Source organism: Gekko japonicus, unplaced genomic scaffold (genome assembly GCF_001447785.1).
Source record: "Gekko japonicus isolate JY-2015 unplaced genomic scaffold, Gekko_japonicus_V1.1 scaffold19, whole genome shotgun sequence".
In the NCBI taxonomy this organism is placed as follows: domain Eukaryota; kingdom Metazoa; phylum Chordata; class Lepidosauria; order Squamata; family Gekkonidae; genus Gekko; species Gekko japonicus.
The window spans coordinates 2,218,729-2,239,779 of NW_015164664.1; the positions used below are offsets into that span (position 1 = coordinate 2,218,729).

At 49.2% G+C, this 21,051-nt stretch overlaps 1 protein-coding gene across 1 annotated transcript in view; it reads left to right on the forward strand.

Moving 5' to 3' along the window:
• The first annotated feature begins 714 nt into the window (after window positions 1-714).
• LOC107108507 (gamma-aminobutyric acid receptor subunit gamma-4) overlaps window positions 715-21,051 on the forward strand; it is a 49,280-nt gene continuing 28,943 nt past the window's right edge. The window contains exons 1-3 of the mRNA XM_015408944.1: window positions 715-770; window positions 12,894-13,042; window positions 15,172-15,239. Coding sequence (XP_015264430.1) covers window positions 715-770; window positions 12,894-13,042; window positions 15,172-15,239 — 273 coding nt within the window. The remainder of the gene's footprint in view (window positions 771-12,893; window positions 13,043-15,171; window positions 15,240-21,051) is intronic.

Consider the following 21,051-nt stretch of genomic DNA (forward strand, 5'->3'; position numbering starts at 1 on the left):
CCAGGTGCTGCTTCTGCTGGGCTGACGGCCGCCCCTTGGGCGGGCGGTCCCTCCCTCCCTCCCTCCCTCTCTCCCGGGGGAGCCCCGAACTCGCTTCCCGGCGGGGCGTCAGGGGGGGCGTTAGGACCCCGCGCGGGCGAGCGGGCGGGCGTGGCGACAGGAGCTGCTGCCCACTCGCCCGTCCGCTCCTCTCGGCTCGCCGCGGCGTCGGGCTCACTTGCTGGGCTGCCGAGGAGGGCGGGGGAGAGATGCCAGCCGGTGGCGCCCCTGCCCCGGACCACCTCGGACGAGCCGCGGAGGAGCCGCGCCAGGCGGGAGGCGGCGGGAGACGGCCGGAGCCGAGGCAGCAGCAGCAGCAGCAGCGCGGGTAGTAGCAGCAGCCGCCGCCGCCGGCGGGGAGCCCTCGGGGAGGACCGGCGGCAGGGCTCGCGGGGACTGGGCGCCCGCCTTCCTTCCCGCTCCGCCTGGGATGTCCCCCTCTCCCCGGGCAGCCGCGTCTCTCGGCATCCACAAGTGGCCGCTCGGCGGGGACCCCGCCAGTCGAGGTCCGCCACGTCCTGCGAGAGGCCGTTCGCCCGGGGGACCCGCCGGGCTGGGGGCGCGGGAGGGGCGGCGAGAGGACGCCTGCGAGCAGAGGCGAGCCGCGGCGCCTTGCCTCCCTTGATGTGGACCGCGCTGCCCGTCGTCCGGGGGGGCCTGGGCTGCGCGCTTAGCATGTCCGGGAAAGTTCTCCTGATGTACCTGACCATCTGTCCAGCCTTCCAGATCAGGTGAGCCTCGGAGCTTCGGCTCCATCCTCCCCCCGACTCACGTCCAGGGCTTCCCCCACTAAGCCTCCCCGCGGCGCCTCGGTCCCCTCGCTTGCTTGCAGCAGCTGCTTGGGCGGGAGGGGCGGTCAGCCGGGTCCTGGGGGGTCCGCAAAGGAAGCGCTCCCTGCCCTCGCGCTCCTTGCCTGTCCAGGGGAAGCACTGAAAGGACCGATTGCGCCAGGCTTGGAGGAGCCCGGAGGGGGCAAGCGGCAGGTGCGGGGCGAAGCAGGCTGGCCGGCTCCCTGTCCTTGTTTTCTCCAAGCCAGCACCTTTCCCGAAGCGACATGGGGAGGCTGCCTGGAAGAAGGGACGGGGTTCTGTTCAAAGACTGTGGCTGACCCACCGCAGGCCCCCTCTTTGGTCCCCCCCCCCGCCTGCTGGTTCCATTCCCCCCACCCCACCCCATGCCACCTGTGCCTCTCCTGGGGTCATCATTTCCCTCCGGCTTTTCATTGCCTGGAGCAGTTTTCTGGTCTGGACTCCCTTGTGGTAGCCTCCGCATTCCCCACCAGCACCTTGAACATCCTTTGACTATAGAGCGATACTTTTTCAAATACACCTTTCAAAGCATACCAAAGAAGACTCCTTCGCGGTTCAGGTCAACATTCTGTTGATGCCAGAAGATGCTCAAGCTTTGTCTTTGGAGAGCCTGTGGAGGCAGAGAGATGCTGTCATCTTCCGGCATACCTTTCTGGTTCAAACGTAATGGCTGGTTGATGGTCTCCACTGAGCTTGGAGACTGCTGTGGGTGTGGGACGGGCCCCCAGCCTGTCCAGGAGGGCATTGTGGTTTTGGCCCAGTGCCTGGATGACTGTGGCAGGCCAGGGTGGGTGCAGGTGAACTGGGGCCGTGTGCTCCTGGTGGTTCCTCCCTCCCCCTGGAGTCTGGCTGCTACATCCTGCTCCAGCTAACGCTGAAGGGAAGTGTTGCTTCTTAGGTTTCCTGAGACCAAATACATTATTTTATCAGCCCAGAATACCTGGCGGTCTAACCATTTCCTGCAAGCAATTTTCCTGCCCACCCATTTGACTGATCTTCCACCCCAGCATGTAGTAGCCAGACAATGCCCAATAGGACCAGTACAGAGGATGCTGCCTGGTACTGAGTCAGACCCCTGGTCCATCAAGGTCAGTACTGAGGCTGCTCACCAGGCTGGCAGCTGCTCACCAGGGTCAAGGGTCGAGGTCTTCCATATTGCCTGCTGCCTGATCCTTTTCGGTAGAGGTGCCAGGAATTGAACCTGGGACTTTCTGTATGCACAGCAGATGCTCCTCCGCTGAGCCCCAGCCAGCCCCATGGGCAGTTGAGAAAAGAGAGGGTTGTCAAGCCCCGTCCAGGGTACCCAAATGTCCTGCTGCGGCATTTTCCTAAAACTGATGTGAGGGAGGGAAGCAGACAGCAGTAGCGATGATATCCCCCAAAGAGAAGAAGAAGAAGAGATTGGATTTATACCCTGCCCTTCACTATCTAAAGGTGTCTCAGAGCGGCTTACAAACTCCTTTCCCTTCCCCTCCCCACAACAGACACCCTGTGAGGTAGGTGGGGCTGAGAGAGCTCTTGACAGAAACTGCTCTTTTTTCAAGAACAGCTCTTATCAGAACTATGGCTTGCCCAAGGTCATCCAGCCAGGTGCAAGTGGAGGCGTGGGGAATCAAACCCGGTTCTCCCAGATTAGAGTCTGTGCACTTAAGCACTACACCAGACTGGCACTTGAGGCTGGAATCCGGACCCTTGGACATGGAAGCTGTGTTGTCTGCTTGGAGATGTGGGGCTGCTGTTAGCCAGGGGCATGGAAAAGGCGCCCTGGGTATGCTGAGAGGCACTCAGTTATCACTTTGTCCGTTCCAGGGCTGGACAGAGCGCTATTCCAGACACAAATTCTGGGATGAAGTCTTGATCGTTCCCAGCTTAAATTAAGCCTGTGCTTTGGCAACAGTTTCATTGTAAAGGAAGCTTGCTGTGCCCTGGCTGTAAAGGGCGGGGGGGGGGTGAGTGAGTGGAGAAGAAGCCCAAATGGAAGGAGGTGTTTCCAGTCTTCTTTGCTCTGTTGATAAGTTTAATGGGGGGAACAGGAAAAGAACATGCTGTCAGCAGATCATTTCCCTCAGCACTCCAGGGAAGAGAGATTTGACTGGCTGGAGCTAATGGACAGAATAAGCCGACTTAAGGACCATGAAATCCCCCTACAAAGGCTCCTGGGAGCTAGAGAAGGAAGCCCCGGACTGACCCACAGAGGGACATAAGGAGCCCCCCTTGCTCCAGGACCAGGCACATGGGTGGCACTTATTTCTATGCTAATGTTTGCCCCTGGCAGGGATCAGCCTTTGATCATTTGCATACATCCAGCCTGCTGGATGTGTGCAGATTGTATGCAAATTTAAATGCCCAGCTTGTACAACAGGGAGAACAGCAGAGGGGGGAAATGGGATTTCCGCTCTGCAGCCCCTTTTCCAGGGTTCCCCTTTTGACTTCCCCAAATCCTTAAAGAATGTCATTGGTTCCCTTGGAGTGTTTGGGGACTTGTTTGGCTTCAGCCAAAAAAAAAAAACCCCAGCATTTTCAGAGCAGTTTTGCTTTTGGTTGATTAATTATCTGGTTTGGAAAAACGAGAAAACCTTAATGAATTTCAGCACATGTGCGACTTAGCATCAAATGAAGGTGACCGATATTCTCTCCAGGTAATAATGCGGGGGGGGGGGGGGGGGGGTGAAATATTTTAAAAAATCATTGGAAAGTGGAGCCAAGCTGTGCAGAGATTGATGGCGATCGTTCTGTTAGAGAACCGGACGCCGTGTCAAGGGGCCAAGCCCTCTATTAAAACGTGATGCAAAATTCAGAGTTGTGTTTGATTAAGTAGCTATTTACCATGTCGATCATTTCTTTCTTTTCTCTCTCGTTTGGATACCAAACACAGTTAACTTACACTTCCTCCCAAGAACTCAGCATAGTGTACTTCACTCTCCCCCCCCCCTTCATTTTATCTTCACAGCAACCCTCTAAAGTAGGTTAGGCTGAGAGAGTGTGCCTGGCCCAAGGCTCAAGGTAGAGCAGGGATTTGAACCTGCCTGTCCCACATCATGGTCTGATGCCCTGTTACGCCATGCTTTTTCATGCTATGACATTAGATGCTTCTATGAAAATGCACCCAGATTGTTTGTGTAAAAAAGACATGTGACAAGCAGAGATAGAAGGGCAAAAATATCATTGCCTTCAGCGGGTGGAGGAGATCATTTAGCATTTAGAGCCAGTTTTTTGATGTAGTGGTTAAGTGCAGCAGGCTCTAATCTGGAGAACCAGGTTTGATTCCCCACTCCCCCACATGTTGCCAGCTGGGTGACCTTGGGTCAGTCACAAGTTCTCTCAGAGCTGTTCTCTCAAGACCAGTCCTCAAAAGAGCTCTCTCAGCCCCACCTACCTCACAGGGTGTCTGTTGCGGGGAGAGGAAGGAAAGGAGATTGTAAGCCACTCTGAGACTCTGAGTGAAGAGCAGGGTATAAATCCAACTCTCCTCCTCCTCATCCAAATTTCAATATCTTACTAAGCAAAAGGACAGAGTGTCTAGAAATCCTCCACACTACTTAAAAATTATTGGAAAAGTAGAGGATGCCATAAGAATATACTAAGAGCCATTCTAGGCCATGAAATCAGAACTTCATCACTACTGCTGGTGGCGAGTGGGAGGTGTCTGGAAAGCTCTCCAGAAGTTCATGATAGCAATAGCCATCCATAGCTGTTGTAGTCCACAATACCTGGTTGTTGCAGATGTGCTGTCTGCTTCTAATCCATAGTGCTTCTTGGTAAATTAATGGGGCTCTTTTTGAAGCCATCCAGATGAATGGCCTTCCCTATGTCTTAGGGCAATGAATTTCATATGTTAATTACTAACTGCATGGAGACAGTTGTGCTTGTGCTTGTTCCGAGCCTTTTGGCAATCAGTTTCGTTGAATGTCCTCAAGTTTTATTGTTCTTAAAGAATAATCTCTCCCACTCTCTCAGCATCCACAATCAATCATTGTGGGTCTCTGCTGTTCTCCATCCTCCCCCCCCAGTTTACACCCTCTACCATGTCTCTTTGCATCAGCGTGATCTAATATTTTGAGAGCTCCTAAAGCGTACCAAGTCACACACGTGCCCATAATGAAACAAATAGGTGCCTGTAGGCAGACCACCTAAGCTGGTGAATGTAACAGAAGTTTTCTGTTCTTCTTAATGGGGATGCTCTGTTCTGGAAGCTGCCAATCAGGCTGCTGTGCACACCCACTTCTTGGCTGTAATTAGGAGCTGAGGGCAGTGTGCCCTTTCTTTAGCCAAATGCAATTAGGGCCTGCTGACACTGCATGCTCTTGGGATAATGTCAAGCATTGCCCAAGGAGGGGATGTCAAACTCCATCTGTCCTCTCCTAGGGCTGATCATTCACACAGCTGACATGGCCCCAGCCCAACAGAGGGAAGCTATCTCTATGCTGTCCTGGCCCTGTAAGGCCATCAGACAAATTCCCTCTCTGTACATACACAGAGACATCCACGTCCCAAACTCCAGCAGACTCCTCCTTTTTGTCTGCCACGTTCCCATGCATGGCTTGGTCAAGAGAGGTGGTTGTTTTGACAGGCAGGTTTTCCAATATGTCAAGCCTGGAATTGTCTTCCTCTGTGATTCTCCCTGAGCCAGCTGGAGCCGGGCTGCACCTTTCGCAAGTTGCAAGATTGAATTGCTCAGGTGCAGAGCAGCATCTCCTCCAGTCTGCTATGCTCTTGATTGCAAAATGTTTGCTGCGTGTGACATTTCCATTAACAGACACAAGGCATGGCCCCTCCACCTCCCTAATTGCTCTGTGCCTGCAAGAACCAAGCCATCTCTTATTACACCTGGGAAATGGAAGAACCTCTTGTGCTTGTCATCATTTGGAAAGTAGAGGCAGGGAGTGGAGCCCTTAAACCGCCCACCAGTCTCCAACTGGAAAGCAGGCAGGTTGTACAGTCTTCACATGCCATGGTCAAGGACAGCCACAGTTTTGTCTTTTGACATGTGCCTTCGGGGAGGTGTTGCTCAGTGGCAGAGGTGAGACAGATCCTTGCCTGAGACCACTGCCATTTCCTTGCCTGAAACCCAGAAGAATGACTTCTCATCAGGATTAAGGCTGGCAGCTCTAGGCTAGATAGACCATTGATGTGTGACTCATGTTAAGGAAGCACCTTGCATCAACCGAGAACAATCCCATCTGAGCCACACAAAAAGGTTTCATTAGAAGGCCTTCCTCGAGGTTTCTACCAGTATGTGGTTCTCCTTTGTCAAAGAAAGGCTAGACATACGATATTTCTTTGGGCTGGAATTTGGTAACCAGGGAAGCTTTCTGAACAATACTTTTGAGCAGTTCATTTTCTGCAAATAAGTCAATAGGGACGTCCATTTAGATAACTAATCAAAAACTCGGTCAAAAATGTTCTTTCATTAATATAGGTATTCTCACTAATCCACACTGAAAAATTAGCACTCAATAACGTTTGCAGATCTTCAGCTCTGGCCATCATTCTGGTACCTGGTTGTCTAGCACACAGTTCAAGAGGGTCAGAGAGGGAAGAGGTGTTACAGGAACTGGTAACTGATGGGGGCTTTTACCAGTCAGTAGAGTTACACGCAGGCTTTGTTACCAAAGGGGATTACACTGATAGGTACACCTATTCGAAGTGGTGGGTCAGGAGGGCTTAGATTTGATATTGTATATCTAGGAGTTCATGTTAGGGAATAGCCCTAACCCACTTTGTGTTTACTGTCATTGGCACTCACTCCAAAACCGCTTTTCAGCAGCTGAATGGGAGACCATCCCCAAGTGGCCCTGTAAAGAGGAGCAGGGAAAGTCTCACAAAGACAAGCAGCTCTCCGGGCCTCCCTTCCAATTAGGTGGCTTCCTTGGACATTTTGTAGATAATGAAGGGGAGCCTTCTCCCCATTTGCTTCTTTTCACACTGCTGCGGCATTGCTCTTCCATTATCAGATGGAAATGGAATTATCTCAGTGGTTCTGCACAGTGCTTAATATAGCGCTCACTTTCGTTATGAGCTTGCAATGCCCATCCCCTCACAGCAACTACGTATTACTGACCCCTCCCGGATTTGGTCTGAGGAAATTCGCCTGCCCCACTTCTGTTAGCACATTAGTACATGGGGCTTTCCCCATGCATCTTGCAAATATGTAAAGCCCTGGGGGGAGCTGTCAAAAGATCCTTGCTTTTTTTTGTTGAAAAGGGCAACATTCTAGTCAATTTCGAACACCTTCACCCGGCATTGCTTGCTTTCTGTGATATTCCAGTTAATTTCTATCTGCTTTAGGGCCCTTCGCTTTCTTTAAAAAGAAATGTATCTGTCAGTGGCACGATTTATTCACCCTTGCACAGTGATGAACCTAAAATTTACAAGCATGTACTTGCAAGCAATCCCCTGCCCAAATTGTGAGCTCACACAGGACACCATAACCAACCTTCCTGGTTTCATTTTTCCTTGCTTTCTCACCACTTGCTCGTTATTTATTTTTTTATTGATCTCTTAATACTGTTTCACTGGTGTAATAAAAACAGGTAAGGTCAGCATCAGTGGCCCTGCTCTGATCACACACACACACACACACACACACACACCACACACACACACTCCTTCTGAGCTGAAATGGGTGGCAACCAAAGCTGGGTTTCTGCACAGATCAAATAAACTGCAGTTTAGCACCTCAGATTATGTAGGGGCTCTAAATGATAAGGGACTTCTTAAACATAGCTCAGGGCATCGTCATGTCTAAGGGACAAACTAGGCAGGATGGTATCCCTGGCTCTAACCTGTGGCCGCCGCCACCATCTTAAAGCCTAATGGGATGATTTTAAAATGCTGCTTGGGCCTGATCCTGATCAGGTCCACAGTGCCACAGGATGAGGTCCTCTTGTTTCTGCCCTGTGTGCCTTTCCAAGTGCCTGAATAGCCATGGGGCAGTGACAATTTCAGCACTTGAAAGGGGGTGGGTACAAGAGTCCCTCACCTGCCACACTGCAGGCCCTTGGTAGCACTTTTAAATTGCCTCATTGGCCTTTTATAAAGGGGTTGGACTGGGGACACTCACAACTAGTCTGGCCCTTAATCTGGCTCTGGTGGCAACTGGGGAACAAACTATTTTATGCATTTACCTCCCTTATGCCAGTAAAAAAATTGGATTGCCCCCGCAATCCCTTTAGCATTTGAGGAAATCTCTCCTTATATATAATTGAATAGTGGGTGCCAAAGTTCTAATTCTAAAATGCACTCCCTTAGTGTATGGCTGATGGCACTGCTCCTCAGCATATATCGCCACCAATCAGAAGGCAAAGCCCGGGTCCCGCCCACACCACAACTGCTGCGACAACCTGGTCTTTTGCATATGGAAGCTGATTGGACTTCAGGCCATTCCCCCCCCCAAACCCCCCCCCCCCCCCGCAAGGCAGTTGGGATTTTCAGTTGCATAACATACCTCATAGGGGAGAGGAGAATGGGTAACAATGGTTACCACTCTCCAGGTGAGGGCTACAGATAACTCAAACATACAAATGCTCTTCAGGTAGCAGAGATCAGTCCCTCTGGAGAAAACAGTGGACTCTGTCATTAAACCCTGCTGAGTAATATTGCTAGATCATGAGCCATTTGCCTGAAACAAAGCCCCCAGATACCTAAAACATGGGACTTGCTCTATGGGGATAGAATCTAAAAACCAATGATGTAATCTGGGAGTCCTTTTAGCAAAGACCATTACTTTGGTTTTGGAATGATTCAGGGGGCAGGTGATTTTAAAATTTCCCTGAGTGTTTTTCTAACTTATGTGTCCTTTCTACTCCTTTTGTGCCCTTGCTGTTGTCATTGTTTTTCCTGCTGCTTTTATGTACTGGATTTTCCCCCCTGTTGCTTTTATCATTTGCTGTTTCTACCTGGATGTTTTACTCTGCTTTGGATTCCATACAGCAGTGCTGTTTTCGGAAGCATCTCATGACCGTTGTCCTCTTTTTATCTGCTGCTGTTGTATTTTCCCCCTGCTTTGCTGCAATCTTTCCCCAGCCTGGTTAGGTACAATCCTTTTGGAAAGTGCACTTTTAAACACTGTGTGAATGGGAAGATGTGTGTTTTTGCATATCCCACTGACACTGATGCCATTTTCTGTGCACCCCTACCACTACTCTGCCATGGCTGCCATTCCTACTCCTTCAGCATAGGGCTTTATTCGGGCTTCCACATTTCACCCTATATCTCCTCAACAAAAGAGCTAACAACTTACTTTTTTGAAAAAAGAAATCTGGGAACTGGTACATCATTGAAATAGAATCCTTGTAATGTTATAATACTACAGCAATCTAGGTATTTCCAATTTTTAAACAGGTTGGAAGGGGAACCTCCAGTTGTGGGGGAATGGCAGCCACAAAGCACTAAGGCATGGGAAGTATGGGGAAAACTTCTATAAGGATGCTCTGTTGCTGTTGCCAGTCTGGTGTAGTGGTTAAGAGCACAGACTCTAATCTGGGAGAACCAGGTTTGATTTCCCACTCCTCCACATGCAGCTTCTGGTGTGACCTCAGGTCAGTCATAAGTTCTTTCAGAGCTGTTCTTTCAAGGGCAGTTCTTGGGAGAGCTCTCTCAGCCCCACCTACCTCACAGGGTGTCTCTTATGCAGAGGGGAAGGGAAAGGGATTGTAAGCCACTCTGAGATTCCTTCAGGTAGTGAAGGGTGGGATATAAATCCAATCTATTATTATTATTATTATTCTCTGTATTTACAACAGCATAGAAAGCCACGCAGAAAATTGCCTCTGTATGAGAGCAGCTGTGGTTGTCACTAACTTTACTACTTCTTCTGCCAGGTGCACCAATAACACTTTGCCATTCACACTGAATAGGTTAGTGCTGCAGTTGTTTTTAAAGACCAAAAATGCTCCAAAAACCAGCTCTGAAAAAAGATGGAAGGACAACATGGAAAACACTAGGCTGCAACTGTCTGGCAGAGGTATTTCCTGATTTTCCCTAAAAATTGCAGAAACTAATGGCAGCAATTTCCAGACAAAATGGGTAGTGTGAACATAAGCTCTTCAGAATGGAGAGCTCTTCAGAGAGACAAACCTTATTGCGAGTATTTGTTTATTTATATTCTATGTTTCTTCCATAAGCATAAGAACAGCCCTGCTGGACCAGACCATTGGCCGATCTAGTCCAACATCCTGTTTCATACAGTGGCCAACCAGATGCCCTTGGAAAGCCTACAAGCAGAGCACAGAGGCCAAAGCCTGCCCCCGTTGTTGACCTCCCAGACCTGTTTTATTGCCTCTGAGCCCAATAGTTCAATCATCAACTATTCTCCATTACTTTCTCTAGCCCAGGGATGTCAAACATGCGGCCCGGGGGCCGGATCAGGCCTGCAGTGGAACTAGCCATCTCCTGCTTCCAGTTCTCCTGCTGCTGCATCATAGCTTGCTCTCTTAATCACTCAGCCATTTCATGTTTTAACCTGGGTCCTAGACTCAGAACTCTGGGCATGAGATTTCTGTGGTGAATGTCAATAAATCAAAAGTAGATTTGCAGCTTACAGAGCTAATGTTTTAAGCATGTTTTTATTTTAGGTAAAAAATTTCTTTGTGTTTGTGTCCTTTATAAAGTTTTTATCTCCGCTACCTGGCATTACATTTTATGACACACATGGCCCGGCCCAACAAGGTCTGATTTATGTCAGATCCGGCCCTCATAACAAATTAGTTTGACACCCCTGCTCTAGCCTTTCTTTAAAATCAGCTAAAGTTGTGGCCATCACTACATCCTACAGTGAATTTAGCAAATTAATTACTTCCCTGTGCCCAGAATCTACTGCCCTTAATCGTCAGTGAATGCTCATGAGTTAAGACTGTGGCAAGGAGAGTTCTTTGTGTCCACTTTCTCCTTCCTATGCATAATTTTTATGAATTCTAGCATTCCCCCCTCCCAGCCATGTAAAAACCTCAAACTCCTTAGCCATTTCTTGTATGTAAAGTTCTCCAACCCCTTGATCCTTTTGGTTACACATTTCTGCATCTTTTCCAGTGCTACAATACTAAATGTAAATACACTATCAAATATGACATTTAAGACTGCTTATTTGTAGGCAGGGGCTATGGCTCAAAGGGAGAGCATCTGCTTTGCATGCAGCTTCAATCCCTGGAACTGGGAGTTTGAAAAAAGGGCCAGATAACAAATCATGTGAAAGATCTTGACCAAAGACCCAGGAGAGTCACTGCCAGTCAGAGTAGACAATACTGACCTTAGCAGACCAGCAGTCTGACTCAGCATAAGGCAGGTTCATGTGTGCTGAAGACAGTCTAGCATCCCCATTCAATACTAAGCAGCCCCCACCCTGCTTAGGGTCAGCAACACTGCTATCTCTGGCCATTATTTAGAACCATACTGGCCATTAGGTAGCAAACTTTCAGGCTTTTGTGTATTCTGAAATGGTTGTAGGGGATGGGGACTGTTCACCAGGTGGGGATCCACTCCATGATAGTCAGTTTATGGTGGAAGGAGGTCTGACGCTACTTCCTTCCTGTAATGTTTGCGTGAGATAGAACAGCCTTAGTGCTGCACTGTTTGATGCAGTGAGTTGTGACTCTCCTACTTATCCTTACACAAAATAAGGAAACATGGGGAGCATTGGCTTTGGGGGAAAACAGCCATCAATCCTAGCATGGGAGGACAGAAGGAGTGACATTGTACTTCTGGACTGTCAAGCAGGGAAAATGGAAGAAGGCTGGTGCAGGGTCTTCCGGCAATTATAATTTCCCTAACTTAGTGTTAGAGTTACTGCTGGCCAAGGCTAAATCTTATTGTTATGATGAAGCACAAACCTGCATGTGGGATCTCAGAACAGTAGGGGCAGATTTACTGGTAGACCCAACGATATGAATCACTCAGTTGCTCATCCTGCCCATTCCTCCCAACTGCAGCTGAAAAAGGGACATGCATTCAGTGGACCCTGATTCTTGCTCATCATCTTTCCCTGATGGAAGAGCCGGCCATCTACTCTTTTGCTTCTCCCCACTGGGCATACTTTGCAAGACAGTGGGAGACTAGGCAGACTTTCTGGGCTAGCAAAGAACTCCACTTCCAAACCAGAGTAAAAAGGAGGGGAGGGGGACATAAGCAACTGGATAAGATGAAACACTTTCATCCCTCTATAAAAGCACAGACAAGTGTATGGTTGGAAAAGGTTTAGCCCCTGGCTAGTTGAGCCCAGAAGCCTTCAAATGGCCAGGCAAAGCAGGTTATTCCAGAGTGGCTAGTTGCAGGGGGCGGGGGGAGAGACAATTGTTGGTTTGGATTTAATCCAGGAAATGGAAAAATCACTGGATTTTGACATCAGCTTTCAAAATGTACCACTTGTAATGAGCCAAATGATTGTACTTAACATAATATGCTTCAGGACAATTGTCACATATTATAAAATGCCAACATTCTCCATGTCAGGTATCAAATGCTGTAAAATGTTGACTGCAACTGCAAGCTCTTTGCATGTCAAATTTGATATACTCATAGAATATTTAGTGAATGCTCAATGAGGAGGAAGTTTTGGAGCAAATTTGTTGCCGCTCTTGAACCTCCTATTTTCTACCCACTTCTACATATTGTTTGTTTGTTTGTTTGTTTGTTTGTTTTGAGAGAGAATTTCCCTCCTACCTCATAACACTATAATTTGTGTTCACCCATTGAACTGAGTAGTTGCTTCAGGACAGACAAAAGGAAGTTCCTCTTCATACAACCCAGAATACAGCTTTTACTGCCACAAGACATGATAATGACCATTGGCTTAGGTGTGGCTTTATAAGGAGACCCGACAAGTTGTTGGAAAGGGAGAAGTATATCAATGGTTGTTAGCCATGAAAGTTAAACAGGTCTTCCATGTTTGAAGGCAGTCTACCTCTGACATACCAGTTGTTGGAGGACAGTCAATTGGAGAGGGCCATTACTGCCAGCTGGCCACTGCTGGAGACAGAATGCTGTACTAGATGAACGTGCAGGCTTTTTCTCCTGTGCTGCACTTTTTACACTCCTTCCTGTTTTCTGCAGGGCTGAGAGCACAGAGGAATATGACTACGATTACCTCAGCACCAACAAAACGTGGGTCCTGACCCCCAGAGCCCAGGAAACAGATGCCACCCAGATCCTCAACTCCCTGCTCCAGAATTATGACAACAAACTGAGGCCAGATATTGGCAGTAAGTGTTGCTCTCAAGACCTTGGCTGGAATGACAGTTCTGCTGAGGAATGTGGATTCCTGACAGACAAACAAAGAAAATCAAGTGTGTTTGCAGAGATTCTCTTGCTTTCCAGTATGTTGTATTATCACATTCCGGCTCAAAGATCAAGAGAATGTGCTGAAGGCCAGGAAGGGACCTGAGGGCAAGACATTATCAACTTAATCAAATAAGGGTAATAGAGACTCCAGGGAGCCCAATGAAGTCAATGGTCTTAGAAGGATGTAACTCTGGTTGTTAACTTCCCACTTACCCATCTGGAGCATTCTTCCCTTTTCCAAGTGTTTCTTCATGAATGGGAGAGATAGAAGCTTTAATTTGTTTAAAACTGAAAAGGAAACAAAAGCTGATATCACAAAGCAAAAATGATCCCTAGGGTGGCTGGGACTGATGAGATCTTGTTAAAATCTGGGTAATGTTGGGGTTTTGTTTGGCCTGAAAGTGGAGGGGAAATGAATGAGGATGAAGCGGGTTCCAGCATTTGTTGAACTCTCTTCTTTCACAGTATGGTGATTTGTCTTTAAGGACCTCAGAATTCTGTGGTATTTCCTTTCTCCTCCCTCTGCCTCTCCCCCCCCCACTACAGGAATCTCTTGCCTAGGCATTGTGCAGCAATAGCTTAAAATTAATGGCAGCCTACCTGTATGACAAAGGTGGAATAGTAAGGGACCTCACAGATCCATCTAGTTTAATAGTGTTGGTTCTGATTCACTGTGACTCTCTGGGGGTCTCAGACAAAGACCATGAACACCAGATACCCAAGATGGTTTAATTGTATGTATGATATACCTCTGTGATATCCCTCCATCACATTCCCAAGAGACCAGCAATGATCCTGGTTGGTGACAGGATTTCCCCAAGTTAACCACACGGGAAAGATGCTCTTTAAAACCCTTCAGATTTAGACAGTGAGACAATAAACCTGGTTAATTCCTCCTCCTTCTCACCTATTCACCCTCCTTTGCCAAGCTGATTTCTGCACACCCAGCTCACCTCCTCAGATCTGTGGAGTTCAAGTCTCTACTGCTATCCTCTAGGGAGAGACCAATCCATGGCACAAAGAAAACATGGTTCAAAGGCTCTACGTTAAATTCTTTGGCATTGGAGAGCAGGGCTAGCGGAAAGCTTGTGCCTGTAATGGGAGGTAAGATTCTGCCTCCTTCTTAGTCCACTGGCCAATGAATGTAGAGCTCATTAAGTGAATATGAAGGGGAGATCTCACATAAGAGAGTAGTTTTTTAACAGCTGTAACTGAGTAGCTTCAACAACAAGAGGCTGGATACTGCATTTCCCCCATCCTCTTTATTGTGGAAACTACCATCAAGTTGCAGCCAGTTTATAGCAGCCCTGTAGGGTCTTCAAGGCACAGGCTTACCAAGTACTTACCGTAATTTGGCGGGGGACACATACTTCTTCCCAGGACCATTCCCGTGTGGACAACAGACGCGCCACACCATGCCGTCACCAGGAAGTGATGCCGGGCGATGCTCTGGCAATGGGGCTGGTAACTCGATACTGAGCGGTCGGGTTAGAACAGATAAAAGGAAGTACTTCTTCACCCAAAGACTGATTAACACATGGAATTCACTGCCACAGGAGGTGGCGGCAGCTACAGGCATGGACAGCTTCAAGAGGGAGGTCCATCAGTGGCTATTAGCCACAAAGTATAGATAGGAATTCTCGGTCTGGGGCAAGTGATGCACTATATTCTTGGTGCGGGGGGGGGCAACAGTGAGAGGGCTTCTAGTACTCCCTTTTATCTGTTCTAACCCGACCGCTCAGCAATTTCATGGAGTGCCCACAAGTTCCTGTATTGTGAGAAAGGGAGAAAAGTACTTCTTTCTCGACCTGCTCTATCCCATGCACAATCTTATAAACCTCGATCATGTCATCCCACAGCTGTCATTTCTCCAAGCTAAAGAGCTCCAAGTCCTTTCTTCAAAGGGAAAGTGTTCCAACCATTTATCATTTTCTGCAAGAGGTCCTTCCTGCGTTCCTTTCTGCATCTCATGTCTTCTACCCCTTAATGCTTTCCTTAGCGCACAACCTTTTCCATAGCTGATCCATGTCTTTTTGGGTCTCTTTTCCAGTCAAGCCCACTTTTATTGATGTGGACATCTATGTAAACAGCATTGGACCTGTCTCCGTGATCCACATGGTGAGTGTTGAACCTGCTGGAGGATTGGTGGAAAGCAATAGGAACAGGGATGGGGTTGGGAGCATCATTAGAGAATAAGGGATTTTCCAGAGGAAGAAAGCAGGGCCATCCTCAGACAGTAAGCAGGCTTTCATCACTCTCAGTGCACCCTTTGCATCCATTGCCAGTGTTCATCTCATCTTCAGCCTCTGTGGTCACCAGCCCTTCCATCCCCTTGAGACTTTTTAATGGAGCTTGCTTCTCCCTTACTTTCTAATTTAGCCTCCTCCCTCCCCTGAGCTTTTGCTACATCTCCATCTTGTGGCTATTTTCTCTGGGTACTAAGGTTTACCCAGTTTGCCTTGAGCACTTTCTATGCATTTGATTCTGCCTGTCATGCAAGACCTGAGCAGCCACGTCACAGGCACACATTCTCAGTTGCAAGTTCACTTATTTATGTATAGTTAAAATATTTACATCCTGCCTCTCACTTCAGAGAACTTCCAAGGTGTCTAACAAATGAGGGTTGTGGGCTGTGTTTCAATAGCAGAACATTTGGTCTGAATGCAGACAGTCTCGGGTTCAATCCCTGGCATCTCCAGTTAAAAGGTGATGTGAAAGATCTCTGCCCGGGAACTTGGAGAGCCGCTGACAGTCAGAATAGCCAGTACTGGCCTTGATAAGACAATGCTCTAACTCAGTAGACTCAGTAGAAGGTAGCTTGTTCAGGAGCTAATAATATCATCCACAAACTCCAGCAGTAATAAAATTAATCCAACGAGCAGCAATGAGAACAACAACCACACCATAGCAGATCTCTCCAGCTAAAACGCCAGCAAAAGGAAGGTCGTCTTCTGTCATCTGAAGATGCAGAGAGAATGTCTCAGGGAAGCATTAGTCCGTGGGGAGGAAATTCCATCAGGAGGGCCCCACCACAAAAAAGGACCTGTCTCCTCATTGTGACCAGCTTCTCCTCTAAAGCTAGAGAAAGAGCCTCATTAGACATTTTTCACTGAGGGACAGATTGGTATGCAAGAAGGCAGTCCTTCCCACTGTCATAGAGTTGGAAAGGGCTCTATAGGCCATCTAGAGTATTCCCAGCAGATGCTCTACTTCAGTCCATTCCCTGCTTGAAAACATCCAGAGAGCAAAAGACACCCCACCATCCCCCAGTAATTGGTTCCATTGTCAAACTGTTCTTGCCATTAGAATGTTTTAGGAGGGTTGCCGTGTTGGTCTACGGTAGCAGAACTAGTCTCTAGTCCAGTAGAATCTTAGAGATCACCAAGATTTTGGGGGTATAAGCTTTCGGGAGCCTAAGCTGTCTGGCAAAGGGGGCTTTGACTCTTGAAAGCTTACACCTCGATAATCTTGTTGGTCTCTAAGGTGCTCATGGTCTGAAACCTGGCTCTTAAATTTTTGAATGTTTTTTTCTAATGGTCAACTGAAACCTATCCTCCTGTTACTTAAGCCTATCAGATCTAATCTTACCCTTTGGAGTAGCAGAGAACAACTCCTTGCCCTCTCGGGGGCGGGGGGGAGGACCCAAAAAAACCTTGGGAGTTTCAAAATTAACATCTGAAAAGTTACATTTTATCATTTAACATATAAAAGGGTTAATGTTCTAAGCCATATTGAATGTCAGCAAATTGTTGCTTTTTAAAACTCCCAAACATGACGGTTGTTGCTTTTCCACCCACTGAATTCCATTCAACAAGCATCTCAAGGACACAGCCCTGCTTGTTCCCAGTACTTTGTCTTTCCCCACAAACTAGGTCAAGCCTCTAGAGAGAGAAGTCACTGACCAGGATCTCTAGCAAGGCTCTTGGGAGGTATTTGCTTGGTCAGGGAGGCAATGTGGGCAGGAACCCCAAGGGATGCTAAGCATGCTGGGCGAACAAGGGGCTTGAAAGAGTCCAGGCCAGTGTTTGAAAACTGGACCCTGTTGCTATGCTCCCATGGTGAAAATGGCACACATCTGGAGGCTCTCCCTGTGATGTGCAAAAGTGTTCAGGCAGAAAATCATTTCAACCGCAGCATTTGTTAAGATGCTTGATTGGCAGGAGTGGGCCGATGCCGAGGGTTGTGAGCCCCATGGGACAGAGATGCACCTGAGTCACAGCTGGCTCCAAGTTCCTTTTCCTAGAAGATGCAGATGTTTCTAGCATAGGAAAGCCTTGTCCTTCTCCGAAGGCTCAGCCTTTCCTTTGCATTTATCTGACAGCCCAGGTTCTCACAAACAGCTGGCATCTTGGGTAGGGGCTACGTGACATGGAGGGCAAGGATCCTACAGCAGGAAGAGAAGAGGGCAGTGCAGCTTAAACCCGCCAGAATTCAGCTGCTGATCTGAAGAAGAGCTTTGCACTGGGCATGTCTTTTGAGATCGCCACCATCAATCATCCAGTGGAGGCAGAGCCTGTGTTGCCATTAGTCAAGCTGTCTCTAAAGATATACAAAAGCTGAGCAGGACAAGAGCTGCAATTTCAGAGCAGCGGGAAAGGAGGTACTAGCAAGGTCTCAGCAGTACAGCTCCACTCTGAAAGAGGAAGGGATGTCCTTCTCCTCACCTCTTGGGGGAAATCTGGTCAGAATCCGAAGAGGAATTTTATTCCAATGCAGTGGATGATGCCCATCCGGTCAGGGGAAGAGTGTGCGACTGACGTTTTGCTTCTGTGCAAAATCAGCTTGTTGGCCTCACCATGGAGCCTCCACCACTCTGCCCCCACGCTGTATTGCAAGGTTCAGTGAGGAAGGTCAAACGACACTAATGAGTGTGCTGTGGGGGTGGACCTCTGAGCAGTGAATCTGCCTTAAATGCAGTCTCATTTCAGAAAAGATGGATGCTCAATTGTGGGAGAATCGAGCAGCCAGTCTGTTGTATCTTTTGGTAGTTCTCAGCTATATTAACCTTTGAATGGAGGCTAAAGACAGCCCCCCAGGCCAAGCCTAAAGGAGGACCAAACCTCCTTGCATGTTTGTATACTGGAGAGCCAGTGAGTAGCTGCAAACAGAGTATTGGACCTAAGTGATGCAGATGGACTGTGGTTTGTGAGAGTCAGCATCAGCATTCTCCTTCTCCGAATGACTGAACAGAGCACGCCTAAGTGCGAGGACTCTAATCTGGGAGAACCGGGTTTGATTCCCCACTCCTCCACTCACAGCTGCTGGATGACCTTGGGCAAGCAACAGTTCTGTCAGAGCTGTTCTCTCACGAGCAGTTTCTGTCAGAGCTCTCTCGGCCCCACCTTCCTCTACAGGGTGTTTGTTGTGGGGAGGGGAAGGGAAAGGAGTTTGTGAGCCACTCTGAGACTCCAATCTCCTCTTCTTCTCCCCACCTGCAGGACTCTGTAGCATGAAAGCTCCCCCGCCAATCCAGCCTGGTGATTAGACCTGGGGGCTCATTCTCGGGGAGGCAGGCTGAACTCTCAGGGTCACCAGCAAATCCCCCCATTTAATGGCTTCTTTTCATTTTGATCTTTGCTGAATAGACTCTTTGAAGCTATCCAATTGTGACTATGCACATTCACAGAGATCACGTCCTTGTGGTACGTGGAAGCACTGCCACTAGGATGGCCACTCAGTGCAACATGACAACACCCTGTTCCATGAGTGCTGCTGGGGTTTGGGGGGCTGGAAAGCTGGCAATTCTAGCCACAGGCACCACAAAAAGGGCTTTCATTGGAGGCTGAGATGCAGAAGGTCCCACTCTGCTGGGCAGGGACAGGTAGAAAGCCAGGCTCCTCACCTTTCTGCTTGGGCTAATCAGGTTCCAATCCCCACTCAGTCATGGAAGCTTACTTAGCCACCTTGGGCCAGCCACACACTCTCAGCCTAACCTTCCTCAGAGGTCTGTTGTGACGATAAAATGAAGGAGAGGAGACGTATGTAAGCCACTCTGGATCCACACTGGGGAGAAATTGCAGGCTATAAATGAAACAAATAAAAATAAACGCATCCAGGCTTTGTGCTGCCTGCCAATCACAGGGTGCTTGGCATTGTTCTCTTCTATGCCTGAAGAGGGGTCTGAGCACACACAGTCCCGCACAGGCTGAATTCTGGACCCATCTTGCAACCATGGGATAGCCAAATCTCAGTCCTGAAGTTTCGAGGTTTAGCCTCCTTCTCAGAGTCTCCAGAGCAAAGAGCTCAGTCTCAGAGCGAGGCATGGGGATGGCAGCTATGCTCCATGTGGTTCACTTGCAGCTAGTTTATTATCACATTTCATATAGCATCCTTTCAAGGAGATCAGGGGTGGTGTATATGGGTCACCATTCCAATTTTTTTTCTTCACAGCAATCTTGGGAGGGAGGGAGGGAGGGAGGGATTGGCCCACAGTCATCCAGTGAGGTTCAGGTTCATAGCTGAATAGGGATTTGAATCTTTGGCCCCACCCCCGCCAGTTCTTCCAGTCTTAGCAACTTGCTTAGTCTTTTGTTGAGAAAAAGTGACAGAGAACCAATCACCATGAAAGGCATAATATACTCAGGAAATAATTGGGTTGCTAACTCTGATTTGGAAGATCCCTGAAGGTTTGTGGGTGGAACCTGGGGAGGGCCAGGTTTGAGGAAGGGGTGGACCTCAGCAGGCTACAATGCTGTAGAGTTCACCCTCCAAAGCCGCCATTTTCTCTGGGGGAATTGATCTCTGTAATCTGGACATCAGTTGTAATTTGGGGAAGTCCGCAGGCTTCACCTGGAGTCTTGCAAACCTGGAAAGCAGGCAATAATCTTTCCCCAAAGAACAGTTAGGCCAAGGATCCCCAAGATGGTGCTGCCCACACCTTTCCTGGTGCCCACCAAGTGATTTTGGAAAATGTACAGGGCCAGGAGGAGCTTTTGCCCAGCAAGGTTTCTGATGGGCCATGGGAGGTTTGATTGGCTGTGCAGGTTTTTAAAAACACTGCTTTGGCAGCAACAACCACCCAAGCACAAGGATCTTCATTGTGTGACTCAAGGTAAGCTGTGGCAGCTATTTTGTGGCTGGCTTCACCTCCTGCTGCAGTTGTTTAGTGGCAGTCATTGTGTGGATGTGCCCACCGTGCTGTGTCAGAATTCCAAAGGTGCCCATATGTCCCGACCTCCGCCGGGACCAGCCCACCAACCTCCCGGAACCAGCGGGAGAAGGGCCGCAGCCCGCCTCACCAACCCTCACCTCCCAGTACCTGACGCCCGGAGCCGACCCTCTTCCCCGGGCCGCGCGGCGGTCGGAAGACGGTGGGGGAGCAGCAGAGAACGAGACGGCCGCCGGCGCCGCCGACGTCGGGGGCTCGCGGGCCCGCAGCCAAGAAGAACGGGGAGTTCGGGAGGCCGGGAACGTCCGCCCAAGCGCCCACCCCCAACGGAGCGGACGCGCTAGAGCCCGGCCCCGTTCGATCCCGGAGGCTCACTGGCTGGAAGACGCGGCGCAGCGCCACTGCGCGCTGCCGGAGGAGGGTGGGGCGCCCAGGGGAGGGGCAGCGTCTTTCCCTTTAGGCGGGGGCGGGGCCCAGGTGCGGGGGTTGCCGGGTGGTCCGTGGGAAATAAAAGGAGTGACAGAGCAAGCCAGGGAGGAGTGCTGGACTGGCTGAGCGTCTGGTCGTTTGCCGCTGAGAGAGAAGAACGCAGACAAGCCAGCTCCAGGCGGACGGGGAGAGGAGTGATGTAACTCCCTCCCAGGTCCGATTCTGAGGCACGCTCTGATCGCATCCTCGTTCCTCCCGACTGCCGGTGCAACTCCCGCACCTCCCCGGGCCGAGAAGACAACTAGGTGGAGGCACGGCGGAGGGGCGTGATGACCGGGTAGGACAGAGAGCGCCTCACACCATAGGCTCGAAAAAGTTGGATCCCTAAGGCCC